Raw genomic sequence first — 12,901 nt, 5'->3', positions numbered from 1 at the left:
CTATAATCAAATTTACCAATCAACCTGCACGTTGATAATTAAGCAGTAAATTGACTTTCTATTGAATTAAATAAATGGAAAAGGAGATACGGAGTTTAAATACGTATTTCGTTTGAAAATGAAATGCAAAAGAAGTCTAGCAATTGTATAAAACGATCCACGATGTTTTGTCTAATTGGTTTTTCGATTATTCAAACGGTTTGTAATAACGTTGAAAAACGAAATGAAATGGTAAAAATTAAATCGAAGCGAGTTGCGTTCAGTCAATTCGCAAAGTTAAAATTGAAAAAAGGGGGGGAAATCTTAATGCCTGCATGCGAATGCGGGGTTGTCTAAATATACACACAACCGACGGGTTCAGACGTTGTGTCCAAACAGGATGATACGTCAATGCTAAGAAATTAATAAGGGAAATAAATCCAATGGTTAACGAGTTTTTACCAAGTAGCGCTGCAGCGGCGGAGGGGCAATTAAGAAAAGGGGTGACCTCGGGTGGTGGAAAGTGGCCTAGGCTGCAGGTATAGGCGAGGGTGGAATCGGTAGGAGCCAGAGGATGGAAGGAGATATCGTGTTGCACGGCATTCAACCCTTGTACTGGCTAAACTGTAGATAAATAGAAGGGATATGCTGTATAAAACTGGGTAAAACACCAGCGCCTGGATAGATACACCGTGTATACATATAGAACGGTTATTTCTTGCCTATTACAATATTGTGTTCGTTTGTTATATAGCTAGCTGTTGGGCAGGTGTATTTCTCTTCTTATAGGATAATGCTTGACTATCACGCACTCGTTCGCGCGATATTTTTATGCCTTATTTTTATTTCAATTTTTCATTTCCAAATTCGCCTTACTTTTCAGTATTTTTTATTCTTATAATTTCAGATAGAAGGAAAAGCTGAGGAAATTTTTTCCTCGAAGAAGAAAAACGTAAACGGCGAGAGGGTTCAAGATTCATCAGCCGTTCGGAGACTGTAATAAATTCTCTAAAAAATTCGTTTATCGCATAATTATTGTGTCAGCCGGAGCTGATTCTGATTCTCTCACTCTCTCTCATTAGTATTACACTGGGAGAGGAAAAAAATTGGATAGAGGTTGTATGAAAAACTTCCGACGTTATATAATCTTCGGTCCGAAGGTGCGACAAGAAGAGGTCGGCGTGGCGAACGAGACGAGGATATTCCTTAAGGACGAGCGACTAGTGAAAACAATTTCAAGAAATCTCTGGGAGAAAATTCGATTAGCAAGCTAGATGGGCTGTTTTCCCGTTTGTCTCGTTTTATTTCATCCCCCGGAGTTTCATCTCCGAGCGTTTTAATTATCCTTGTACATATTATATATATTTTTGCGCGAGGTGGTTATTTTTAAGCTTTAAAGCTTAAGTTGGTAAGAGATGTCTCTCTTACCGTTAACCTCGTTAACGGTATGAATTAACCTAGCTTAGAGACTGCCGCCTTCCTGGTCAGGCGACTGTTGCTTCGGCTCTCCCTTCGTCCCCCAGGAAGACGAGGAGCTCACGAACATGCCCGACAGCCTCTCCGACGGGACCTCCATTCGCATCGGACAATGAACATGCAGGACCCACCGGACTAATTAACTTTGCTCGACGTATACTCGATCGGTAAAAACGCAACGCTTTTACCATAATTTACTTCACTCCTCGAAATTGGCCAGAAAAGTTTTGGTTTTTGTCTTAAATTTCAACCTAGCGCGAGCAGCTGTTAGAGAGACAGAGAGGAAGAGAGAAAGAGAAAGAGAGAGGGACGGGTCAGCAGCCTCTGAGGAGATTATGTGGGAGATTAATCTTTGAAAAAGACGATCCGAGTTTTTTTTCACCTCCTCTCTGTTTTCATATCGATATTTTATTTCGAAAATTAAGCCAAAGCTTAACCGCGGATTAAGTTTTAATTAGGGGATCTTGTGGGCTATGTATAGAGAAGGAGGGTGTTAAAATGTTAAAAACCTGATATTTATTACCTTTGTTAATAACGCGGGGATTAACTTTGGAGATACATTAGCTGATCAAACGGCTGTGTTCGAGGGGGGGTTAATTTACCGATGAATTTTAGCCCGTAATTAGAGGCGCGATGTTGTTTTTTTTTCTCTCTCTTAATCTTTTCGCTCTCAACACCGGAAGCTCTGAAATCTTATACGGATCAATCGCCGGTTCCGCATGTAAAAAATAGGCGAATCATACCCGGAAGATTTTTATCGGAAGTAAAAATCAACCCCAGAAGTTCACCACTCGAAACTATCGAATGAAAAATATCTCAAAGATGTTGTAATCAATTCGAGATATTATTTAGTAAGCAGACAAGGGTCGACCAGATGTCTTCTCACGTTTCTTTCTCCGCGTCTCGCATGTATGAGAAAATCAGAGATACAGAAACGGTCTATGGGTGAGGAAAAAAAAGTTTCGTCTGAGAAGAAGATCCGGTCGTTGGGTATTGTTCGAGGGGTGAATTTGATTAGGAGATTCCTCCCGAATACCCACAATGCACACCGGCAGCTCTCTGATCACTCTCGAGGGTTCATTTTTTACTTCAACCCAACATTTTTTCTCCCCATTCGATCTCCGGGAATGCAGGCTGCACCGTGAAGTGCATCTACAAGTCCGTTGAGTATTCGACTTATAATATTGTATTTTTTATGCCACGCACGAGTACGAGTTTGTTTAGACCTCGAGCCTCGAGAGAATCTTTCCCCCTCGTATTGTTTCACGCGATATTCTTTAACGTGTTTAATCGATTTTTATAGCTTTCTTTAGTTTTCACCGCAGTTGTGACCAGAACGAGCAAACGGAAACGAGAGCAGGACGGAACTCTGAAAGCCGAGCGATTTCAGGGACCGAAATATATAGAATCCGTGGTTTTGAAAGGTACGCGAGTAGACGTTCTCGAATTTTAATTCCGTGGATATTAGAGGAGAAGCGATAATGCATGGTGGATGTAAAAACGACCCGCCACCTTTGTTAGTTTGCGCGAATTATTCGATGTAATATAGAATGCAGGTATTATTATATGTATATATATAATATAATGCACGTATTAACGCTCGTTTTAGTATAATTAGATTAAATATAGAGTGAGAAGTGTTGAGTATAACGTAGTAAAATGACGGACGTCGGATTTGGTACATACATGACTGACCTTGGACGTGTGGGTCCTCAGGCTTGACTCCGTGGCGAATCCCTTTCCGCAGATGGTGCAGTGGAAGGGTCGGTTCTTGGCACGCTCCACCTGAGCGTCATGATTCCGAAGATGCTGCTGCAGGTTCGAGAGTTGAATGAAGGCTCGGCCGCATTCTGGAAGGTGGCATTTGTACGGTCGCTCTCCTGGACAAATCGCAAAAATAATAAACTTCGGAAGGGAGAAAAGATACCCCACGCAGAAAATTGCAAACCCTCAACACAATAACTGGCCGCAACGTTTGCGGGCCGCAACGTTTGCGAAAAAACGTCCCAAATAAATGCTTTTATGTTCCTTTTTCTCCTGCCATACCATTTTAAACTCGTTTACCCGAATCGTACAGATTCACCTTGTTTGCATTAGGTACCATACAGTGAATGTGGCTTGCAGGTTAGCAAGGTTTGGAAATTGTTGTTAGCATATTGTTGTTGTTGTTTCGTTTCATTTTGTAGAACCATATATGTTAAAGATTTAATGACAGCCTGAATATTTCGCCCGCGACTAATTCAACCTATAAATGGCGTCTGGTTGAGAATTGGGTAGCGATTAAGCCCACGAGGGTATTTGGACTGCGAAAGAAAAATGTCAAGCGCGCTTTACTAAGCCGAGAAAATTAGAATCGTTTTTTGGTGCAAAAAATTTCGGCTATGGCTTTTATTCTGCGTGCGTATATTACATTTTTTCTTACCTCCAAACAGCTACTTGATCACGGTTTACGATATTATGTAAAGTTCACCGGTGAATAAAGGATGAAAATTTCAATAAAGGCATATAAAACGGTAAGAATATTCCATGCGAAGCTATTTTTATTCCGGGCGTAAGCGATTCCGACTCTCTGATTTATCCTTTATTAACATCTTCGACGTTCTACGAGGCTATGCCCTTTTTTTTATTTCCCTCTTCGTCTTCTTTCCGCTTGCTTTCCCTATCCCCATGCGTCTTGTTCCAATCAATTCATCTTTTATTCAATCACCGAGCCATCGGAGAATTCCAACGTTTGATTTAATAAAAATAACTTCGACTACTGTAGGCATCAAGGCAGCACCAGCGGCCGCTTTTTCTCTCTCGTTATTTTTTTTATTCTCCTCTTTCTCTTATTTTACTTTAATTTCATCGGATCGTTGGGGGTGCCTTCAAGCTCTCAAGCTCCATCCCCCCGTAACTCCACCCCTTCTAGACTAGCATCCGAATCTCGCTTCAAGCTTACACTGAAGCGTCAAGCGACTGCAGAGTTTGCCCCCTTGGCTCTGCCTGACCAGGTACCGATTAGTTATTTATTAATCAACTTTATCGAGATCCAAGGAGATTCGATTAGCCTTGTAACTGTCAATTTAGCATCGGCTGGGATTATTTTTATTCGCTTGGAATAATTCTCACCAACTGCTACGGGGATTCGTGTTTTATATTATTACAGACTGCGCGTGTACGCGTTAAATTTAGGGATAGGCACCTACGTCGAATGCCCACCAATCCCAAGTCAAATTACGTATTGCCCGAGCTCTTTTTTCCCTCTTCAATCTCTCAGAGTATTGATCAGCATTTCTCTATCTCATAAAGTTTGTATTGTTGATGGACGAAATTGCAATTCATTACAACGATCTATCCTTGCACGTATGTAATTAAAGATAACTTTTTTCTTCACACACGTGTGTTATCGATGTACAATTGTAATTCTTTCGCTCGTCTATACCCAATCGTTTTCTTTTATTTACCCACGGAATTATGTCGGCATCGAAGAAAAAAGATAAGAAAAAATTGAAGAAACAATATGAAGAAAAATAAAAACACAGAGACAAGCATTTCTTATCACATTTACAATGTATTGCACTCGGTATCAGCCTTGCCCTGGTACCCTGCATCGAATGGTTCTCTAACCGTGGCACACTTTTCCGATAATTGTCGCTGATGCAGACGCGGTTGAAAAAATTGAATCAAACGAGAAATTAGTTTTCAACGCACAAAGTCAAGCTGTGGAAGCTTCGCGTTGCCGCGTATATATAAGGTACCTACAACGCTCCGCGGGCCGATGAAGAAGTAATGACACTGTCATTAGTAATGATAACAAGAGCAATGGTAATATTAATAATAATAACAAAAACAATAATCATCCTTGTTATCACCATTAGCGTTGTTGTTGCCATTTTTATTATTTTAAGTTTATTACTACTTCTCGAACAGCCAATTATTCATTACTTTCATCGCCGCTGTGCGACACAATTCTATGAAAAGGACTGCAACTCATAAAGAATAGCTGATGTGTATAGTATACATATATATGCGCGTGTATACAAACCGATAAGTAGTGCTGCGGAACTCAAGAGGGCAAAGAAGATAATTATTTATTTATTTACAGAGCAAGTCAGCGCGCATGTGACTGTGTGTGCTTCTAAGTTTCTGGTATTCATGACTTTCCGAAACCGGATGTTACCACCTTTCTGCCCTGCACACGTACGTACGCCCTTTAATGTGTGCAGTAACCCGGGGGAACGTAGGTATAAGGTATGGACTTCTGTTTTCTTTCCTACGCAATTAAAATCGAATTAATTGTGACTACGAAAAACAGCGGGGAGGGAGGGATGCTTATTGTCAACATAATTGTACTTTGAAATATTTATCACAAAAGGTAGGCTGCAATACCTCGAACTGATGGAAGTATCGAGACAAAATTTGATACGGTAGGTTCCGGTATGTACGTATGTATACATATATATTTACCTATATTTACATACGCGAGTGTAAGTCATTCTTCTGATACAGCTGAATCGTATACGTATAAACCTGACGCAGGTGGCGTCGACCCGTAAACCAGTCTGAATATACTTACACTGTCTCTGGGCCAAGCAGTGCGAGGCCAACATCGGGTAGTATCAAGTATCAAAAGTGTCCTCGTCGAGGAAGGAAGAAGGGAGAAATAAAGAACAAATGTGATGCCAGGGCTGTTTAGGTCCGAGAGAATTGTAAAAGTGTCTGATGCGTGAGCAAGATTTTCCAAGACACGAGAGAGAATTTATCCTCATCGACCCCTTCTTCCTCTTTTACTTCCATCCATCGACCTAATGGTTTCCCTTCGATAATTGGCGGGCGAAGATAAAGATGTGTAATTATAAAATTCTACATCTTGCGTGCCGGAAGTAAAGAGATCGGGGCGGTGCTGCTAGGGTGCAGGGGCGACGCTACGATTGTGGGGAGGAACCTGGGAACGCAACCCTTGCTTCCCAGCAGATACTTCTTTCTTTTGTCGAAGTCAAGAATTAGGATTTGTATAAAGAACTCTGACGAAATCGGTGACCCGCGACGCCTTTGGTTTCATAAAGGATTCACTCGTCTCCCAGACAAAGCGTAGCGAGAAATTATGGATGGTTTGATAAGAAGAATCGAAAAATTCGACGCTTACAAATTACCTCTGTGGGTAAAAAAATCACGGCTAATCGGTACGCATAATTTCACCGAATTCCTCGTCGCATCTTCGTCTCGTCGATACGATGCGTGTGCAATGATACTTTCGTCTCGATTCACCCCTTTCCATTCCGCGGGCGTATCACACCGGCGGTGCAAATACGGAGGGAGCATGCATACCTACTTCTTCACCGAGTGGGGCCCGGCAACTAGCCTACACGTCCATGCCAAAGCCAGAAAATTAATGTCCCCTGCAATCCATGTATAATGCATTCGGTCAACGAACGAACGAATGAACCAACGAACTAACTAACTAACTAACTATAACGAAACAGAGCACCCACCACCGTTCCGACACTACAAAATTTACGCCCTGCACGCCTCATCGTTTGACCATCGTGAAAATACGGGTCTGAAATCATTAAACTCGCCCATTGGGGCTGCACCCTGATAGCGAGACACCGCGCACCATCATCAATGGGTTTGACATATCCCTCTATTGCCCGATTGGTTCGACTTTGAAAAGACTTTTTTCCAATGGTTCCAAGCGTTTCGAAACTGTAGAGTCCACGTTTGTGTGTACGGAGAGAAGTACGTATAAGTGTAGGTATACGCCTTCGAAAGGACTGGGTAGTGAGAGAAAGCGACATTTTGCAATATGAAATCTGTTTTTGATGTACCAGTGATGCCGGCTGTATAGGTGCAGCAACGGGTGTGTCTGACGCAAGTACTGATCCGGGGCAAAGCATGCAGATGATCCCAGTTGCAGCCGGAGCACCCTGCTGAGGGTACCCATAAACCGTTGCGCGAGTTTAACGCGTGCATGGAAATGATGAAAATAAAATGGCTGATAACAAATGACTGTTGCAAAGAGGTGAGGCTGGACGGCCATGTTGGTTCACGTGACCGTCATCCGGGCAACCACGAGTACGCCACGCCCATTTAATGATTTCTACCCCCTTGTATGCAACGCGTACGCGGTGCGAAATTTCATGAACGTGCGCCTGTGTGCACCGGGGTGGCCCGATATTGCGCTGTACAGTCATCATCAGTAGTCTGCCAAATTCAGCCCAGCTTTAGCGTTGACCACGGTCAATTCGAGGGGTTGACAACTCCTCGAATTCCCCCGAAATGCATCGCGGCGAAAGGAGTTTTTTAGGAAGATATCTCGGTCGCTTGATGAAAATTTCGTTTCCGGATTGTTTCAGCAGACGCCGAAAAAATCCGGGAAGAATCTCGTTCCAGGCTCGAAATTTTACAACCGATTACGATCGGCTGGTTGATCGACGAGCAGGGGACGAAGGATCTAACCTTCTTTGAAATCCCGGTACTTGAGCTTGGCCAAAGCACGTCTCATTCGCTGCAATGACCCATCCGTGGGTCAAGCTTTCGATCGCGAAGGTACCTACGGTCCGAAAATTGAAGGGGTTGGTGGCGGAGGCCATGAGTGCTGGCGGGGTGGAACGGTGCACCGGACAAGGGTAGGTAGGCACTGCAATACACGCGGCTCGATCCTGTTCGCAAAATGATTTCCCGACGGTGGCAGCCGCCAGGCTGTACTGCAGGGTGAGTGTACGGTATGCGGTAGGTGCACGGATGCATCGGATGAATTCGATTCTCGTTTCTTTGTTCCTGCGGCGATGAGGAAAAAGGAATGATACCGAGTCGACGAGGATAGTCGCAGGTTCACCGGATGACGAACCGATTTTCGGGCTCGTTCGTTGGCCCTGGAATCTAGTCGTGAACCGGAACACGTTGAATAAAATTCGAGCATTTGGGTTTTACAGTCCGGGTCTGATCGGCCTCGATTACGAGAGGACTCGCGGTCGTCTCGGAGGATCCTGCCTCCGTGGCGCTCGTTTCTCCCCAAATCATTTGGGCCCTCGTTCTTCCTCGTGCACACATACATGCGCTACGGGATAAGTTACAATTAATTCAGAGTGGCATGGCGGGGGGAACGAGACGCGGGACGGACGTACGAGGCTGGCAGGAGAAAGGCGCGGGTGGACTCGAACTTCGGCATATGGTCTTTCCTTCCACCTGCCCTGTGCCCTGCCCAAACTTTTTACCTTTTATCCGAGCCGTTTTTTGCCCAAAGGGCACGGTCGCTGACCCGGCCTATGAGAACCGGCTAACCGGTGCTAACCCTTCCCTAAAAGGGCGATGAACTTTTTACTTTCATTTTATTCCGTTTCCTTTTTTTACCGATCGATCGATCGATCACCCCTGTCGCTCCTGGGAGAGCCTTTTGGTTATTAAAACTTTTCCCGCAGAATGGAAACGGCGATGACCATGACGATGATGACGATCGTTTGCTACCCAACTTACGTACTTTGTAGCCGACAACGGTGTTCGAGAAACAGCCGATACGAATCCGTCGTTTATACGTAAATATATAAGTTATAGGGTTTCTGTTACACCAAGAGGATGTAAGTAGGTTTAAGGTTATAACAAGCGTGCGGGAATCGGATCCGACTATCCTTCTCTCTCATACCGAGGCGAGCACTTTTAAATTGGGACAAAGTAGTCAGACATTCGAATGTTTCCGGATCGTTAGCAAGCCCTACTTCGCAGGGCGATCATTTTTCTTGATGTCAACTGTAATTTATTCTCGATTCCTGAAGAGTCTTGCCCATTGTGCGGGCAGCTCTTTTGTCCGAAGAAGGGAAGAAGGAAAGACGATGAGAAAAAAGAAAGTATAGCAATAGAAAAAGAAGAAGAAAAATGGAAAAAAAAAAAAACAGAAGAGCGAAAGAGAAGTAATCTGGTTATTTTCTACTGAAGGGAAAATCCTTTTTTCGAAAAATTTTCCCACCCCCCGCTAAGCCAAACATTATAAATATTTGAAGAAAAGGAGGCAAAGGCAATTTGTGAGGAGACGACGACGACGACGACGACGTTTCATATAATTGCGAAGCTTGTTTCGCGAGCGTCAAAGACAATTCGCCCGACGACGTCTGCAGGACCGATTCCCGGCTCGCTTCGCCGTTCTTTTAAATGCCGCGCACTTAACGTGCACTTTGCGGTGAAATCTCGGAGAGGAGTGGAAAGGAAAAACCAGGCGAGCGCCAACCCCGGGTCATTAGGCAGAGGCCCTACTTGTCGAGGAAAAGGGGTAAAAATTAATGTCTCAGAATGAATGTTCCTCGGCACCAGCGTTATTCCGCGCTTGTACCGGCAACTCATATTTTTATGATTTCACCTCCTCACGAGTCATTTGTTTGCCGGTGCATGCTTTGATATGCCGGGATGTTAAATGGACGGGTTACTCTCACCGCCCCATTTTCTACCCCTTAGATTGTTGAGATCCTTTACTGCCTGCTTATACAGCAGAACAAAAACAACTCGACGTTCCTACATCGGTTTCTTTTCTGTTCATCATCCGCTCACCACCGGAACTGATTATATTATCAATAGAAGTTTTAACCAGAGGAAGAGATCTTTTCCTCAAAAGCTTCTATCACGAGTATATCCAGAAAGGAACGATAGGCAATCTTCATTCGTGATTACTTTCTCCTGCGACAAACCTCGATAACGTGAATCTCGATTAATTCAGTCGTCAAGCTGTTACTTGTTTCTATCTGATAAAAAAAAAAAAAAAAAATAGAGAAAGCTTTTAAGCTTAACAGGAATCAACCCTGCGTTGATTTTTATCACGTATACGCAGATTTGAAAAAAACAAGCTTGTAGAAATAATTCACGATATTTTCAGCACTGCAATAATGCAGGTCTGTGCAATACTTTCTCGCGTTCTAATCCTCGAGATTAATGTTAAGGGGTATTTTTATCATCTCTGCAGAATGGCCGCAGCCGAGCGAGTTTGTGTAACGGTAAAACAGTGCTGTGCGTGCCTCGATATGAGATCTTGCGGTGGAATCTAGGGTATAGTATCTACCTCTGCCTACTATCGCTAACTAAACTAAGCCGAGTACTCGACACGACCGAACTCGGCCCTAACCCGACCTCAAATGCGAGAGTATCGGTGCGAGTTCTCTCCGCATCATCAAACGGGTGAAATTCCTTTCTTGCAGCTTGCCAGAAAAAGAAAAAAAAAAAAAATCAGACTTTCTCGGGCAATTTTTTTTATTCAAACGGAGGGAAAGATTGAACGTTTTTCCTTCTTTCAGTATAATTACCGACCCCCATATATACGCATGTTTATATACGTTGTACCAAAGGGTTTACAACCCGCTATATCAACGTCACTGATTTCTTTCCTTGGTATGAGAAACAGAAATGTTGCAAACATAATTGCTCATAGCAGCTTCAGAGAGGCCAGATGTTATTCGTTTCAACTCTCAAGGTAATTTCGGTGCCCCAGACAAGTTTCGGGTTAAAATTGACCAGGTAAATCGAACGGTCCTCTAACGTGCGAGTCGCTTTATATACCCGAGGCCTAAAAGCAAGGTGGTAATTAGAGACGAGTAAAATAGGACTGTGAACAGTGTCTCTTTCCACCCTCGCCGCTCTCCTTGTTCTTCATCCACCTCCACCTCCACCCCCACCTCTTCCTTTTCCTCCTCTTCTTCTTTTATCGCGGACCTGCAGAGTGTCCGAGCAATCGCATGCGGCGGATACTCGCACGCATACCACGAAATAACTCGCCATATTCGATGGGTTAAGCTCCCCGTTTAATGTACCTGAGGGTATGCGAGTCGCGCCTATGTGTGCATGGGTACATAGAGATATGTATGTCTGTTCGTCCGTGGAATAAGTACACGGCCCGTATACCGTATGGCGTCTTGAGAGAGGGCCGTCTTGACTCCCACACACGCCGTGTGTAGAAAGTCCTCTTTAATAGATGGAAATCTATATTTTATTGTGCTCCGGTGTGCTCAATATTATTTAACCCCTGAACCACTTTTGCAGCCGGTTTTCAATCCTATATATTATCTGATAGATAAATCGGGGAGAGAGCATGTCGTCTACGTCTTTCTCGTTTAACACGCGATCCCGAGTCCCGCAGGTACGCTCCGGTCCGCATCCTCTTTCTCGACTTTTCTTTTCTTCTTTTTACAGATTTTCGCCTACACGTGAGATGCACGCGCCTTGCGTCAAGAATTGCGTACCGCGAAAGTGCCGAGCAATTTCTTTTAGCGAATTATTTCTATTCCCGCCAAAAGCACGCTGAGTCACGTTTCACGAGGGAGAAAGTAAAAAAATTCGAACAAATACATGAAGTATAATATACATCAATTTATAAACAGAGAGTGCAGCAGCAACAGCAGCAGGGTATCTAAAACTCATAAAAAAGTTAGCGAGTGCCTGCGATATTGCAAGGGTGAGATTTTTTATCCTCCCTCTCTCCCTTCAGGGGGGAGGGGGGGGGAAGGAAAGTTCGAGGAAAGGGTTGAAAAGTAAGTCAGTGCTGTGGAGGTTGGACGTCCGAGAGCCTCGAGGGCAGATTTTCTCTCCACCCTTCGTTCTTTTTTGCCTTCTTCTTTCCTCTTTAATCGAAGATATATTTTTACCGGTATTACACCGCAGTAAGATGATGTCAGGCGATGAATAACACTGCGCATCAATAATAATGCGAGTTAAGTGAGAAGAAAAATACGATGAAGTAAATTTCCCAAACGCGATCAGCGTCTCGATAATTTTCGTAACTTGAGATATTTTCAAGACTGCATCGCGGCAAGCATTGTTAATTCATTTTGTGCATCCCGGCCGTTGTTATCAGCGTGAAATAGATAAGATAAATTGAACGCGAACGAAAAAATAGATACAAACACACACACGGATGTACGCCTGTACGTATATACTTTGCGTAGCAACTATCTGACAGCCAGTCGACTGAGGCTTAGGATTTGTGGACTAGATTCGCGGAAAGTTTTATTCTCGCACTTATACAACAATGCAGATGCATGTGTGCGAGTCTACGTGTAGATGCGTTATTGCAAACGGTGTACAATAATACAGACAGAATGTGAAAAAGCCAAGCCAAGCTGAAAACAAAGGGTAACTTGTGTCGATCGGGGAATACGGGAGGGAGGATTATAAAAACTAGAAACAAAATAGAAAAAGTAAGCAGCGCTGCGCGAACGGAACCCTCGATCCTCAAAAGTTTTAGTCATATCTCCCCACAGGGAAGGTCCGCTATTCAAATGAACCCCCGTAGAATGAAAAAGAAGAAAGAGAAAACGAACAGCGTACTCGAGGCGCGTTATAGACGCGTATGCATACGTATATGTAGGCCGCGGAAGGGTTAGAAAATTAGAATAGGCCTTTTTCGATCGCCGGTATATTACTCGCCCTGCATATGCAGCATGACTAGGTTAATTCCTGGTGGCCATAAGGCGTTTTTTGGTTAATCACT

The 12,901-nt window shown here is 43.7% G+C and overlaps 1 protein-coding gene across 3 annotated transcripts in view; it reads right to left on the bottom strand.

Moving 5' to 3' along the window:
- Positions 1-12,901, bottom strand: part of LOC124412159 (zinc finger protein 853-like) — a 51,935-nt gene that overhangs the window by 12,879 nt on the left and 26,155 nt on the right. For 2 of the 3 annotated variants that reach the window (XM_046891824.1, XM_046891827.1), the window contains exon 4: positions 3,142-3,335. In XM_046891824.1, the coding sequence (XP_046747780.1) occupies positions 3,142-3,335 (194 nt within the window). The remainder of the gene's footprint in view (positions 1-3,141; positions 3,336-12,901) is intronic. The other variant, XM_046891825.1, reaches the window with a different exon arrangement.

Source organism: Diprion similis, chromosome 11, assembly GCF_021155765.1.
Source record: "Diprion similis isolate iyDipSimi1 chromosome 11, iyDipSimi1.1, whole genome shotgun sequence".
NCBI classification, from domain to species: domain Eukaryota; kingdom Metazoa; phylum Arthropoda; class Insecta; order Hymenoptera; family Diprionidae; genus Diprion; species Diprion similis.
Note: the sequence above shows the minus strand (reverse complement) of the source record. Positions and strands in the feature narration are given on the sequence as shown.